At 34.0% G+C, this 16,373-nt stretch overlaps 1 protein-coding gene across 3 annotated transcripts; it reads left to right on the top strand.

The window, feature by feature from the left end:
- Positions 1–9,576: 9,576 nt before the first annotated feature.
- Positions 9,577–16,042, top strand: LOC141708001 (uncharacterized). 3 transcript variants are annotated; one of them, XM_074511469.1, is made up of 4 exons: positions 9,577–9,774; positions 9,893–9,982; positions 11,572–11,643; positions 13,467–16,042. In XM_074511469.1, the coding sequence occupies exons 2-4, from the start codon at positions 9,973–9,975 to the stop codon at positions 15,629–15,631; spliced, it is 2,247 nt and encodes a 748-aa protein (XP_074367570.1). In that variant the 5' UTR covers positions 9,577–9,774; positions 9,893–9,972; the 3' UTR covers positions 15,632–16,042. The 3 variants fall into 3 exon arrangements, with proteins under 3 accessions (XP_074367570.1, XP_074367569.1, XP_074367571.1); XM_074511470.1 differs by having other exon boundaries at positions 9,588–9,687; XM_074511468.1 differs by having other exon boundaries at positions 9,577–9,982.
- Positions 16,043–16,373: the final 331 nt, after the last annotated feature.

Below are 16,373 nucleotides of genomic sequence, written 5' to 3'. Positions count from 1 at the left end.
GTTTCATTATAATCAATTCCCTCCTGTTGAGAGTATCCTTTTGCAACCAGCCTTGCTTTATTCCTTATAATTATGCCATCACTATCAGTTTTGTTTCTGAAGACCCATTTTGTACCAACAACAGATCTGTTCTTTGGTCTTGGCACTAGGGTCCAGACTTTATTTCTTTCAAATTCATTTAACTCTTCCTGCATTGCTTGCACCTAATCAGCATCTTGAAGAGCTTCTTCCACTTTCTTTGGTTGATAGAGATATTCATTTGATGTTGTTGTTTTAGTTCTTATACCTGCTTCAGGATCTTCAATAATCAAGTCAGGTGTATGTGCTTTAGTCCATTTCCTTGCAGATGGAAGATTATCTTTAGAACTGGATGATCCCTCATGATTCATGCTGTCTCCTTCAACATTTTTTGATGCTCCCCCTGAAATTATGCTCTCTGAGTTAGATCCTTCAGAATTTGAGTTTTCGGTATTATCAGAACTTGGCCCATCAGAAATTGATGAATCAGAACTTGAAGAGCCTGTTCTAGGTTCTGATGCTTCTTGAGATGTGGTTGTATCTTTAATATGCTCCCCCTGCACAGGTGCATTTTCCTTTGGCATAGTTACCACAGTTTCAATAACATCAGAGTTTAACCCATCAGAGTTTATAGTATCAGGATTTAGATTGTCAGGATTTAAACTGTCAGGATTTAGAGAATCAGAATTTAAAACTTCATTCTCAAATCTCAGTTGATCATGATCATTGAAATCTTCATGTCCTGTAATCTTCTTATCATCAAAAGAGACATTGATAGATTCCATGACAACCCTTGTTCTTAAATTATAGACTCTGAAGGCTTTTGTGGAAAGTGGATATCCAACAAAAAATCATTTATCAGCTTTTAAATCAAATTTAGATAGCTGTTCAAGATGAGTCTTAAGAATAAAACACTTGCATCCAAATACATGAAAGTACTTCAGATTTGGCTTCTTTTTCTTCACCATCTCATATGGTGTCTTTCCATGCTTGTTGATAAGTGTTGCATTCTGAGTAAAAAAAACAGTCTGCATAGCTTCAGCCCAAAAATAGGTTGGTAACTTTGCTTCATCAAGCATAGTTCATGCAGCTTCAATAAAAGTTCTATTCTTTCTTTTAACAACTCCATTTTGCTGTGGAGTTCAAGGAGCAGAAAATTCCTGCTTGATTTCATGGTCTTTGCAGAACTCTTCTATAATCAAATTCTTGAACTCAGTGCGATTATCACTTCTTATGATTTTCACAGAGTCTTTAACCAATTTATCCAGTTGTTTGACATGATCAATCAAGATAGATGCAGTTTCACTTTTTGTGTGCAAGAAATACACCCATGTGTATCTAGTGAACTCATCCACTATGATCATATCATATTTCTTCTTTGCAACAGACATGACATTCACTGGACCAAATAGATCAACATGTAGTAGGTGATAAGGCTCAAGAATTGAAGATTCAGTCTTACTCTTGAATGAAGATTTTCTTTGTTTTGCCTTTTGACAGGAATTACAAAGGCCGTCAGGAGCAAATACTGATTTTGGCAGTCCTCTCACAAGATGTTTCTTGACTAGTTCATTTATATTGTTGAAATTTAAATGAGAGAGTTTCTTGTGCCAATCCCAGCTTTTTTCAATTGATGCTCTACTTAACAGACAGATTATAGAACCATCAGAACTTGTTGAAAGCTTGGCTTTATAAATGTTACCATGCCTATATCCTTTCAGAACAACTTTGCCTGTAGATTTGCTTACAACTTCACAGTGTTCTTCAAAAAAATCCACATGATAACCTCTGTCACAGATTTGACTAACACTCAGCAGATTGTGTTTAAGTCCTGAGACTAGAGCTACTTTTTCAATGATGACATTCCCAAGATTAATATTACCATATCCCAGAGTTTTTCCCATGTTGCCATCTCCATAAGAAACACATGGGCCAGCTCTCTCCACAAAGTCTGATAGCAGGGCTTTATTTCCAGTCATATGTCCTGTAACGCCCTCCAGACCCGGGTTATAAGTCTGGGGGTTACGAGCTAATCACCAAACATGTACAAGCTTATTAATAAATAATAAAGAAATGAAACTAAACCCCTTAACAACTACCAGGACCTTTTTAGGTTGAAGTATGAAAACAAGAACCACTAACTACTTTTATTACAAACCAACATTTAAAATCTCACAAACTTTCTTTATTATAAACCATTGTCTAACTCATTTTAAACTAAGTTCAGCTTTTATTCAAACACACATACTATCTATCAACACTCCACCTGCTCGGGCAACTCAAAGCTTTCTTCCTGAATTGGGATCAACACCTTGGGTATAAGAGGATCCCGAGGCTTGACCCGCTTCTTTACCACTCGTGTCCTGACGGGTTTCATATTCCTTCTTAACTGAAATAATAAGGTGAATAACAACATAAAGGGGGTGAGCCAAAAATTGCTCAACAAGTCTACAAAATATAAACAGTGTTAAAGCATTATAATTGAATCCGTAACCCAGGTATATCTGCAAAGATATAATCTCATAAGAATAGAAAGAAGGCCATTACTGGCGAATGCAAACGAACTACACTGGACTCAAGTTCGCAGCTATACCCTGCTGATCAGCCAGGATACAGTGCAGATCTATATCTCACTATATGGATCCCGTCGGGCACCCAGGCACTATGGCCCATCTCAAGGATCCGGTTATGTCCCGGTCCTTAGGATTAAGTAAACTTAATCCCCAAAAGTAATGTTATCCAGTCCCTGGAATAGCAACCGGAACAATCGGTATACTTTGATATATTCTAATCACCAGAATATATCAATAATTATGAGTAACAATTAGAATATGAAAAATAAATTCAAATGAAAAGAATAATTCAAGAAGTGAAATGAAATATGATCAAGAGAATTAAGAGAGTGCAATTGTAATAATAATCTGAAGAGAATATCACTATTCTGAAAAATAGAATAGAGGAGAAACTTGCCTTCTGAGCGACTTACTGTAATTAAATCACTTCCGTCTATCCCCTACTTGACCTGCCTTGCTGGCTTAGTTTTTGTTAGCAAAATAGACTGGTTAATTCATTTTGTACTTCGGTTGCACCTTAAATCGACTTCATTTTGTTCCTACTATCTACCCATACGCTTATAACCAACTCGAATATTACATATAAGCAAGTAAGACTCGATTAACCACATAATACACATAAGCACATAAGCACATAATCGTTTTTATAGTTAAAATAATTTTTAGAATCGAAATCGACTCGCTGATTGCTCCGTTGATCACCTTCTGCTTCATTTCCCATTTTTCCGGAATTTTTCGAACTCGTCTCGGCGCGCATTTCGGTTGATAATCAAACAATCAATAAAATCAACTAATTTCGCGAAGAAATTAGGTCTTCATATTATTTTTAATGAAAAGAATTCATTTTTCTGAGTCAACAGGCTTTCGTTTCGCTCAATTCGGACTAACGGTTGAATTATTGTCAATTAAATACTGATAATTCAATTTATTATTCAATATAAATAATTATTGCTAATTTTTAAATCCCAAAATAATTTTTAAATAATTATTTAAGAAAAATCAAAGTCAAAAATAATTTTTTTTATAATTTTTGGAGTTAAAATGAAGAAGTTATGATTTATCAAAAATTATGTGATTAATTATCGAAATAATTAATCACTTTTTAAATATTTAATAAATAAATGACTAATAAATAATTAATAGATAATTATTTACTAATTTAAAATAATTAATCCCAAATTATTAGGTTTAATCACAATTTATTACAAATATTTACAACTCATCGTTATTTATTTTATTAGATCGATTATTTACAAATAATCAATCGATTTACTTAACTGATACGCTATTTATCGAATAACTACGAATTACTCGAATTATAGACCAATTTAACGATTAATCACTCGTATAAATACGAGCTACGCACTATTCTCGAATACTACCGAACTAATATATTATTATTGGAATTTAAACGATTCGTTAATCAATTAATTATCGGTATTTAATTATATGATACGAATAGTTACTGCAATATTATTCGAATAACGAACGCTCGAATAATAATTCTCATTATCGAATCACTACTCGCAATATTAACTAATTATTAGATTATTAATCATATTATTTAATTATTTTTAATCCTTATTTATTAATTAATTACCTAATTATTAATTAATTACCTAATTAGTAATTAATTAGATAACTAATAAATAATTAGATAAATAATTAAATGATTAATTAAATAATTAAATTTGAATTTATAATTTAATAAAATAATTCAGAAATTAATAATACTATTTTTCAGAATTTAAAACTAATTTTTATCTAATTATTAGAATTATTACAACTAATTTCTAATTTATAAAATAAAAGTAAATAATTAGAAACTTAGAAACAGTTTCAGGAAAATGAAGTTGAGGTTGGGTGGATCAAAACCGGGTTTGCAATAAAACCCAACCGGGTCGGGTCCGGGTTGGCAAGAACACCCGCCGGTGTTCTTCACGTTTCCAGAACCCGGCGGAGTTCCGGCCACCGGAGTCCGATTCCGGCGAGTCTAATTCTTGGGAAAACTGCGTAGTTTCGATCCGATTTTGCTGCCAAATAATTTGTCACCATCCCAGCTGCATATCCCCGCCGTCCATCACTTCAACCACCCGCTGTCTCATCTTCCCCGGTGAAAATCGATTCAAAATCCGGCGACATCAACTCCATGGTCGGCGAGCTCGGTTTCACGAAATCCAACACCAAACAATCCGATTTCTATGCCAAATTAAAGCTATAAAGTTCTACAATCACTTCTTATCATCAATCATAAGCAAGAACATCTATAAATCTTAAAAAAACGAAATCAAAAATAGTAAAACCCAAGAACTTGGCATATCGATTTAGGGGTTGTAAAATCAAAATAAAAATACATAATCACTCCTAGCACTACAACAAATCTAACTACATCAACCAAACAATCAAACGATTCTTCAAAATCAAAAATCGAAATTCATGCCAAGAACATCAAAATTCGATTTTAAAATTTAACCAACCTCAGTTGATGTTGTTGATATCAATAGATTCGTCTCTTTGAGATGATTAATTTGGTTACTCGAGCAAAATCAGAGGTTTAGTAAATCTCCTGCAATCAGGGTTTGATCTTCACCTTCTTCCAAGAACAAAACTCTCACCCACACTCTCTAATTTCTTTTTCTTTTTATTTATTTCTGATTTTTAATTATAATTAGCTGATTAATTATCCATAAATCTGGTATTTATATTTATAAAAATAATACCCCTAAATAAAATTAAGGGGCTAATTACACTCCTAATAAAAATATTTGGCCCCAATTTTTATAATTTTTGGGTATTAATATTAAATTTTTAAATATCCAATAAATACAAAATTAATGTCAAAAATTCCCAAAAATTATGAATATTACAAAAATACAAAGAAAAATGATATATGATAATTTCATGATCATATAAAAATAAAAATGTGATTTTTGTGGGGTTTTTGGTACCCGAAGGGGCCTGGAAAAGTCATTTTTTGCGAAAAAGGTCAATTTGTAAAATGTTTAGGGGTTCAGAATAGCGATATGGTATAGGGCATTTTTGGCAAAATAGGGCCAATGATTTTGTTTGAAATACGGGCTTTTAAAACATGGTTTTGAGCTGTACGGGTTTTGATATAAGATATCTAACTTACAATAAAACACTCCAAAAATATCCAAAACACTTTTGGATCAAAACAGATAACACGTAACACGTAGCAGTTAAGGTTTAATGACTCAACACATTTAATCACATATAAATGACATATTAATACACATATTTTATTATAAATATGATATAATACAACGTAAATTTCCCGGTCGTTACATGTCCTGAACATCCACTGTCCAGAACTAGGATGTTATTCCTGTTGCCCTGCAATCACAAAGACCACTAATGATTAGTTTTAAGGACCCAGACTTGCTTGGATCCTTTGGCCTTATTAAGTTTGTTAACATTTGCAGCGGATTTAACATCAGAGTTTATGTTAATATTTTTCTATATCATAATTTACAGTATCAGACTTTGCATCAGAACTTACACTAGAAGGAATAATGCTAACTTTCTTTAAAGAAGGTTTTATTTGATAATAATCATAGTATAAACTATGATATTCCTTACAAGTATAAATGGAATTCCATAAACTACCACAATGAAAACAAGGATTTTGTGGCCTATATCTAACAGACTGACTCTTAACTCCTGATTTTGAAGGTAAGGAGTTTATATTTTTATTCTTCCTGCAAAAAGAAGCCAGATGGTTAGAATTTCCACAGTAATAACATTTCTTTCTAGGAGCATTAGGAACAGGCTTATAATCATTGCTTTTATTCACACATTCCTTTCCATTCCTATTTTTCCTAGGTGGCTTTACCTTGTTTACATTCTTAACATCTTTCAGCTTATGCTTAAGCTGCTTCTTTGTCATTAAGCCTATGTTAACTTCAGTTGGCTTATCCTGTTTTGGTTTGTCAGAAGTTAATTTCTCTTTAACTTCTGATTTATCAATATCAGACTTTATAGCTAAAAACTTAACAGGATTTACCTTTGGCTTTTGTTTAACAACTATAGGCTCAATTTCTACAGTTCCTTTATTATTCTTATCATCTCCATAACCTAAGCCCTCTTTCTAGTTTGCACTACTTAACAAATTCTGAGTTATTCTTCCAGAGTTAGTCCAAGTCCTGATAATCTCTCTTTCCTTTTTTAACTCAGTTTTCAGAGATTGATTCAATTTTAACACTTCATCTCAAACATAAAAAGCATCATCTATTTCTTTCTGAGTTTGATGGAACATAACTAACTCCTTTTCTAAATAGTCATTCCTTTTCTTAAAAGCCAAATTTTCTGAAGTTAAACTTTCACATGTTAAAGTTTGATCTCTATAACTAATGAACATGGTTTTAAGATATCTTCTCAACTCAGTAATATCATCAGTATGAAAAGCATAAGTTGTTTGAGGTACCTTTAACTCAGCAGCTTCAGAACTGCTATCAACATTTGCCATCAAAGCATAGTTCACCTCACTTTCAGGATCTGAAGTGTCTATCCAGATTTTCTTCTTTGTGACAAGTGCCTTGCCTTTGTCACCTTTTCCTTTCTTGCAGTCAGGAGATATGTGGCCTTTCTTACCACAATTGTAGCATTTGACATTTGAGTAATCTCCTCTGTCAGACTTTCCAGCTTTGCCTTCAGATTTTCTGAATCTCTTCTGATCAGAAATTCCACTTTTCCTGGAAAACTTCTTTCCCCTTCTGAATTTCCTGTAAGCTATCTTTGTGATACCCTTCACCATAAGAGCACAAAATTTCATCATCTCTTCATCAGCATCCATCTCAGATAGACTTTCAGTTTCTGAATCCTCATCACTATCAGAACTTGATGACTCAGTATCAGACTTTGTGATGAGAGCCTTTTCTTTGACTTTCTTTGAGACAGCCACTTTAGGGGATTCCTCCTCAGCCTTAAGAGCAATTGTCCTTGACTTTCTCCCATGCCTCTTGCTTCTTTGATCCATCTCAAGTTCGTGAGTTTTGAGCATACCATAAATTTCATCAAGAGTAGTTTCATCAAGAGTATAGTTATCTCTTATAGTAGTTGCCTTCAAGTCCCAACTTTCAGGAAGAGCTAAAAGGAATTTAAGATTAGTATCTTCAAGATCATATTCCTTATCCACCAGTGACAGATCATTCAAGAGTTTGACAAATGTGTCATATAAACCAGTTAATGACTCATCAGGTTTTGAGTCAAAGTGCTCATACCCTTGAGTGAGTATAGTCCTCCTGTTCTTCTTAATTGAATCAGTTCCCTGACATCTTGTCTCCAAGGCATCCCATATCTCCTTTGCCGTCTTGCAGTTAATTACCCTGTTTGACATGACATTATCAATGACACTATACAACAAATGTCTTACCTTTGCATCCTTTGCAATAGATGAGATATCTTCAGCTGTATATTCGCTTTTCTCCTTTGGTACAGTCTGTGCTGGCTGATCTGCAACTACAACAGAGAGCTTGGTTGGCTTATGTGGTCCTTCATTAATTCTGTCAAGGTATTTTGGATCTGTAGCTTCCAAAAACATAGACATCCTCACCTTCCATATGGGATACTCAGAAAGTTTCAGTATGAGAACCCTAATAGTCTCATATCGATTATGGATTTGAGTCTTTGAAGTTTCGTCAGTTTTGGTGGGCTTGGTTGGATTTTGTGTTTCTTCAGACATGATTGTTTTTGGATCTTTACTGTATGTATGTTAACAGATTGCTCCGATACCACTTGTTAGGTCACACACACTGTAAAAGGGGGTTGAATACAGTGTTTACTACAATCAAATCGAATATAAGAACTCAAGTAACAAAACACAGATTTTATTCAACACAATAAACTCTGTTATAAAGAACTGTTCTCTCTCAGTGATGAACAAATTATCACAAGAGCTGCTAGGGTTACAATGAATAATATTCTCGATTAAGATAACACATATAGTGTAAATCCTATGTTGTGTTTATATAGACACACAGTTACAAGATAATCTTCTAATTGATGTCGAACATAAGTCTGCATCCTAAAATATATCAACTAGTTATCTTTTCTTCCAAGTATTCTATTCTTCATAGAATTCTTCTTCATGCATATCTCTTCTTGTTTTAGTCTCGATCTTCTTTCCTTTCAATCAGCCGTCTTCCTTATCTGAAAGTCTCCTTAAGTCTTGATTTTATCTCCTGATAAATATCTTCTGATAACTTAAGTTCTGACAACTTAAGTTCTGATATCTTAAGTCCTGACTTCAGTATAAGTACTGATTTCCAGTTAAGTCCTGATTTGTCCTGTTAGTTAAGATCTGAAAACTAAAAACAAATCATCATTGGACATGAAATCACAAATATATCTAATAGATTAAGATTTCTAAAGTGGGGGCTATGGCTAACGACCTGTTTGGCTGCAGAGAATAAGTTATTTATTCGCTTATAAGCCCGTAAATACTTATTGAGGAGTGTTTGTCGACCCAGTTTATAAGTGGAATTTACAACTTATTAGCTGATAAGTTGAATGTTAGCAACGACGTACTTTTTCTCAACTTATTTTGATTTTTTCTTTTTTTATTAACTTTTGTTTTAAAATTAATTTTTATAGGTCTTTTTAATTTAAAATTTACGAATTAAGATAATTATATTTAAAATTTATTTATTTTAGCTCAGTTAAGTTAAAAAATTCTGACATTTAACCAAATACTTATTTAACTTATAAATATTCATTTACTTATCACTTATAAATTTTTTATTCATTTTAAATAATAAATTATTTATTTTAAGGTTTCCGAACGCGCACTAATATGATCGATTGCTTGGCATGACTCTTCCCCTTACACCTCCAATATTGGAATTGACTAATTGGGAAGTGTGGGCGAGGACTAAAAGTAATATGCAAGCAAATTAAAAAAATAAAGGAGAATTTATAAGCAGTGTATGTGTCTGTGATATGATGATGTATTAAACTGTATCATCTTTCTTTGCATATGAATAGTAATTAAAATAATTATGGTGAAAGAACAGAGAGAAGACAAAGAAGAGAGGAGCATAACACCAAAAGTACAAACAACCCATGTACTCACCTTCCAGTTAAGTATAATAATAATATTATAAAATGTTTACATTAAAACCCTAAATTGGGGGGCAGCAGCAGCATTCGCATCAACCCCCATCATGTAAGATGTTGGTACTATCATTTCATTTTAAGCATGTGAAACCCCACTTCATCTTTTAAGATTCTTACATTTATTTCAAGATCTATCTCTATTTCTTCTCATTTTTGTTGCTACATAGTGCCCAGCTTCAAGTTTTTAGAGTATGCAAGTTCTTGAATCTTCATCTTATTCTGCTTTCACTTGTTTGGGATTATCACAATGAGTTCAAGTGAGTCTCTCTCTCTCTTTCTCCCCCCCTCTCTCTTCCTCTCCATATGTTTCCCCCTTTAGTAGGATTCTAGTTGCTATTATGAAACAGATGTCTGCTTCCTTGTAAATAGTATATATTTATAAATTGAAAATATATGACATTGAACTATATTTATCACTTGTTCCTGAGTTCAGAGCCAATGACTAAGTTCCAAATTTATCAGTCCATTTTCTTTGTAAAATTTGTATTTCAATCTGCTCATGTTGACTCTGTTTTAAACTTATATTCTTAAAATCTCGGTGTCAAATAACTAGTTTTCTATTAGCAATATAGAGGAAGAACTTGAGAAGTATATACAGATTGTAAAGACAAGAACTGTAACAAACTGAAAGAACATGTGTGAAAGAGTCATGTGATGTCTTCTGAATTACACTGGAGGACCAAAATGGATTTGGACACGGACAATAAATATTCATTTGGTCTACATGATGCCACAGAACTTTGAGATAAATTTAACATGCACAATGTCTTTATTACTTTTTTTGGCCTCTTTTAGAATCCTATGATGTAGTGAAATTATATTGATAAATGAAAGCTCATCATGCATTTTTCCCTTCTGATTAAAAAAAGATATCACACCAACTTCCTAAAACGTCCAGCCTAAGAACTTAAATATTTTGATACAGTAGCAGAGGATTTTGTTATTATCAGCTTTAAAATAAGAAATTTAATTTTTAGTTTGCTTAGATGTGTTGGTTAAAGAGAGAGTAACAATAACCCAATGCACAATGACAATAATACGTTCGACCCGAGTTGAAGCACATTATATAGTTACGGATATTTTTTGCAAGTCTCTTCGGTTTGTCGCTGGAAGCTTTCTGAAAGACCAAGTGAACTTGCCATAAATGGAAAATTTATAAGATACATAAAAACAAGAGCATGAATGTCAATATCGACTTGATTCATGCTCTCCTCCGTCTCCTGAACTCCTTTGGAGTCCCTCTCAACAAAGTTGTCATTGCTGCTGCCTTTCGAAGGTCTCCTTGTTCTCCTTTTCTGTTTTATCCAAGAACTGGCATATAACTAAATTCCATTGTGTTTTTGGCACATTTGGAAAGCCCCGCTGCTGTAAGATGACGTTTTGTCTATGTAAAGAACACAATATTCCTACTCAGAAATATCCAGTTTGAAAAGTTGCACATCTTGCCCAGTATTATGTTCATTAGAACGAAATGTCTTATATAAGCTGAATTTTATATTTCAAATGCTTATGTAATGATCCCGCCACCTATTTGTTTAAGATTAGGGTTTAGGTCCTCCTTATGTTGACACATTGTTTGGTATTAAATAATAACTAAAAAATGACCTAGCGCGATTAAATAGTCATTTTTTTAAGGAGCTGGTCATGCAACAATCTATATACTCTTGCACTCACATTTTCGCTGGGGTGGTCACGAATAATTCCCACTTCTCAGTACTGTAATATGTTTGTATGTATGGCAGTACATGTGAACTTGAATTGGTATCCATAACCAAAAGTATATTATGTTATTCAAGTCAGTATATTATTCTTTAATCCTCTGTTGTTGATGATATTAATTTTTCAGGGTCTTTGCAAGATGATCTGTACAGATCCTCAGGGCAAAGTTTGGATGGAAGTTTCAGGAAGTCTAGATCTGGTTTGTTTTCGTATCTAATTAATTTTTTGTCTTCATCCTTATAAATGGCAATTTTAAGGTAATTCATTTGCTGTTAGCAGTAGACCAGTAGCTACTAAAAACTTTCCTGAGGAGTCTATATTTGCTCAATAATGAAGAGTTTAGTTCCTCTAACAATTGGTTACATGCATTACCCTCAATTGGAAGCACTAAAGCAACTTGATTGACTTCTGAAGCATTAGACTGCAGAACATTAGAATATAGCATGAAACCACATTTGTGTATAACAACTTTAGAGTAGTGAAAACTGAAAAACTGGAGGGTGTAGAAAAACAGCGATAAAAAATCGTGCATTGGCTACATTACAAAGGCTTGATTTTTTTCGTAGCTGGTCCCACATTTTTGGTTAGTGGAGAATTTGACTTGAGACTCTTGAATAGGATTCATTTGAGAAATGTAATTTAATATGGTCAAAATAGTTAACCTCTAGAAACCTGATTAAATCTTAATATTGGATTTGTCTAGTTCATATGTGACCTAAGAAGCAAGGACACGGGCGCGGGAGTGCAAGTGCAGGGACGACAAATTTAGTGATATGGGGATTCGGGTGCGGGGGGCACATCATATAGATAAATAAAAAATTATATATATTCTATGTTAAACATATTAAAGAACCTGTTAACAAAACCAAAAATTGCATGAAAAATAAATCAAATGCATAATTTATTAATCCAAAATACAATCATACAATTGAAAATTTTTAGTTTATGCAAAAAGAATATGAGAATCGATACTTTTGTAATAACTAATAGACATGGATACTTTATTTTGGTAGAGTAGTTTTTTGACATAGATTCTGACTACAATTTCTAAAGATGAAATTTCAAATTGGTTTGTGAAAGAATTTGCGTGTCCAATACGGGGATACATGTGTCCGAGTATGCAACACGGGGCTTGGCATGTGACCCAAGTGTCCCTGCTTCTTAGTATGCGCCTCTTAAACTTTTCTCTCAGTCTTAAACTTTAATCACCTTTAATTTAATTTGATATTGAGTTGTGGTTCCTCCGCCTCCAGATTTCACACAGAGATCTTTGGCAGGGGTTCCTTGAAGTAGGTGTAATATTATGAAATTATTTATATAAGAATAACCATTCCTACATATTGATCTTTTGTGCTTTTACGGTTTTACCAAATGTATTGTGTTAACTATGCTGTCTGATCCACTAGACATGTGATTAACTATTATTATGTTATGTTAATTATTGGACTTCATATTTTACTTTCTATTCATGTCCCAAATTTCATGTCTATGACCTCATATCATATGATCTTTGCTCAGTTCATTTTTGCTTTCAAAATAAGTTGTTTTGGTATATAAGACAAAGGGGAAGTAGTATATGTCGAAACTCTAAAAGTTGCTTGTCACGATAAAATGTTTTGATATCGAGTAAAGAACTTGATTTATTTTCAATTCTGTAGGCTGAAATTTAGTTTGTGCAAGCAGAAGATATTATACTCACGTAAGACCAGATTCTCTAGGAAATGTTCATTTTCTATTAATAGCTGCTAGTCGAGCACTAGATCTCTTTCAGCCAAATTATTATGTGTTCTTGCACCCTGTTTAGGTATAATTTGCAATGATTTCAAAGCAGTTCAAAATAGTTTTTTTTATATTATATTTTAATTTGCAGTGTATTCCATGTAATATTATAGAATCTTTAATAAACAGAACTTTCCCAGGATAAAAATCTTTGCATTCCAGAGGTAGAATGTGATGGTTTTTTCATGTATTTATTTTATAAACAAATAATTTACTAATTTAATATCAAACAAATGCATGCAGGTCTCTCTTCTTATAAACCATCCAGCATTTCAGCATCTGGAAACTTTGCTCCTGCTTCAAAAGGGGTCTTTAAGTCTTTAAGAGATTATGCAAAGAAACTTAATGACCTCGAATTATTTATACAAATTCTTGAGGATTGGGTTGTAGAAAATTCACAAGCAGATGCTACCAGCGGCAAAATGTCTTTTAGGTCTCCCTTTTCTCTAAATGACTTGCGTACTATTGACTATGCATTGGAAGGGTTCTTATTTCAGCAGTTATTTCGCATGCCTTGCTCACCTTGTGACTCTGATAATATGAGAGAAGATGAGTATCTTGCTCTTGAAGATTTCCTTCACACTATTGCCGATGGCTTGTGGCGTACATTTTGGCATAAAAGTGGATCATTGCCATACTACATATCCTGTCCTCGTTACCCTGGGTCAAAATTTTATACTGTTGAAAAAGCAATAGTGAGGAGAAGGCTCAGAGCGCTCAGTGGTGCAGCTTTGGTATCGAAAGTAGGGAGTAATGAAAGAGTTCACTGGGATAAAGTGGTGGAGTTTGCATTATTTAAACAAGACATTTTCATGAAAAATGATTTGGGATATTCTCCTTCAGCAATATGTGAAGCTCTTTTTTACGGTGTGCACATACTACTTTCCAGGAGTCTGAACAAGCACAATACCATAAACAGCGATTCAGTATTTATTTTAGTTCTTGACTCGAAGTTTGGCGGTGTTGTTAAACTTGGGGGTGACCTGGCTAAACTTGAACTCAACCCCGTTAACCCATACCAATCAATTGTAGAATGGATCCAGTGCCATGCTCAAATTGATATTTCCCCGGTAGACCTTGTATGGAACAAACTAGGAAATGCAAATTGGAGGGATTTAGGAACTCTGCAACTGATACTGGCAACATTTTACTCCATTTCCGAGTGTCATGGACCACCAAGGAAGTCAATCACGTCACTTGCATCACAACATAGCTTCCGTCTTCAGAAGCGGAGGATAGAATGCAAACTGTACGAGAATGAAAATGCTCTACTTCCCTTTAATCAGGTCAGTCATGAAAACAAAGAAATTATTGCGCTTGACCATAGTGATAATCCATTTCTTGAAATGAAAGCATCACGATTAAAGCCACACCAAGGTGAGATGCTCCTGCTAGAAGATCAGGACCAGGGACAGAGATGCTATCAGATATGCGAATCTTTTGTTGGAGGGACTTCCTGTACATATAGTGCCGTGGCTTTAGATTGCCCCATTGAATTGTTGACTTTATATGTAGGTGCCCATCCCTCTCGGCTAGAACAATCGTTGGAGGACATGAGTCTGTGGTATCTGGTACAAAGGCAAAGCAAAGTATTGAACATCTTCAAAGGTAATGGAATTTCAAGTAGGCATTTACCAGAAATACTTGCATATGGCAGAATATTACATTCAGGTCCTTGCAAGAAAGAAAGTCCAAAGGGACTGTGTGATCATCCATGGTGTGGTACATCAATACTTGTGACTTATCCTTTTGGGGAACCCCTCTCGTCAATTGTATCACTTGACGGTCCGCTTTCATCAGAAGAGGCAGTCCATTGCTGCCGAGACTGCCTATCAGCTTTGAGAAGTGCAAAGATGGCCAATATCCAGCATGGTAATATGTGTCCTGAGAACATAATACGCGTAGCTGAGGCTGATGCAGAAAGAGAGAGCTTCTTGTATGTTCTGGTCTCATGGGGGCGTGCAGTTCTTGAAGAAAGAGACAGCCCAGCCATTAATTTGCAATTCTCATCCGCTCATGCACTTCAAAACGGGAAACTCTGCCCTTCATCTGATGCAGAAAGTCTTGTCTACCTCCTGTATTGTGTTTGTGGTGGCAAACTACAACAACAAGATTCTATTGAATCTGCTCTACAATGGAGGCAGAGATGCTGGGCAAAACGTTACATTCAGCAACGGTTAGGCGAGGTTTCATCACTTTTGAAAGCATTTGCTGATTATATAGACAACCTTTGTGGTACACCGTATCCGGTCGACTATGATATATGGATAAAAAGACTGAATAAGGCTGTTGATAGCTCAGCAGATAGAGGGAAAAAGGTTGAAGAAGTGTTGAGATTAACAGATATTGCGGAGTCTTCTGGTACTTCGAAGGGTGAAAATTCTTTTGTAGAGCTGGAGCAGGATTGACCAGTTATTTTCATTAACCTACAAAAGAGAACAAAGTGATACAAACAAAATTGAACATACAATTCCTTTCTAGCATACAAACTTAGGGCTGGTCTTTTGTGAAGCATGTTGTATGACAAGATGTGGTTAGGATTTTCATTTTATATTTGTTGTTGACATCTTGGTTTTCTGGATTCATGTTTCCTCATTTTTATGTGGTATTCTTGTAGTTTTGTGATTCAAGCATTATTCAGCTTGTAATTGTAGATTAGAAGACATTTGCTAATTTTTGGTGGATAGAGGAAATGTATATTTATTTTCCTTGGGTCAGTATCTGAGCTTTGAAGTAACTTGTAGTTATCGTCTTTCAGAGCAGACATCTCATGGACCTGTGTAGTCCTGCTATTTTTTATGGGGTCATGTTAGATTTTTTACCGGTTAGTTATGAAATAAATCATATATTTCATTTTAATATATCAACCGCATTCCTGAAATTTTTTGGTTTTCACTAAATTCGATGAAATGAAGCATTCTCTTCAATATTTTTAACAATGATAAAGACTGGAAAAAACTGATATAACATTATAACAGATAATTTTATAACGTCGGCATTTCTTATTAAACAATACCAACAAAAAAATGGATTTTCGGGCCTATTTGTACCTTTTTTCAAATGTAATCGATTCTAATCCTAAGTTTTATTCTTTCTTTTGATTGAAATGTTCTATTGCCATGATTTCAAGTCAAGCTCACATCAAGTTCA

The sequence above is a fragment of the Apium graveolens genome, chromosome 2 (genome assembly GCF_009905375.1).
Source record: "Apium graveolens cultivar Ventura chromosome 2, ASM990537v1, whole genome shotgun sequence".
NCBI classification, from domain to species: Eukaryota; Viridiplantae; Streptophyta; class Magnoliopsida; order Apiales; family Apiaceae; genus Apium; species Apium graveolens.
The sequence above is the reverse complement of the archived record's forward strand: the minus strand, read 5'-3'. Positions and strand labels throughout refer to the sequence as shown.

Coding starts and splice junctions, on each gene's coding strand:
- LOC141708001 (XM_074511469.1), top strand. Junction 11,644..13,466: donor TTTCAGGAAGTCTAGATCTG/GTTTGTTTTCGT, acceptor AAATGCATGCAG/GTCTCTCTTCTTATAAACCA.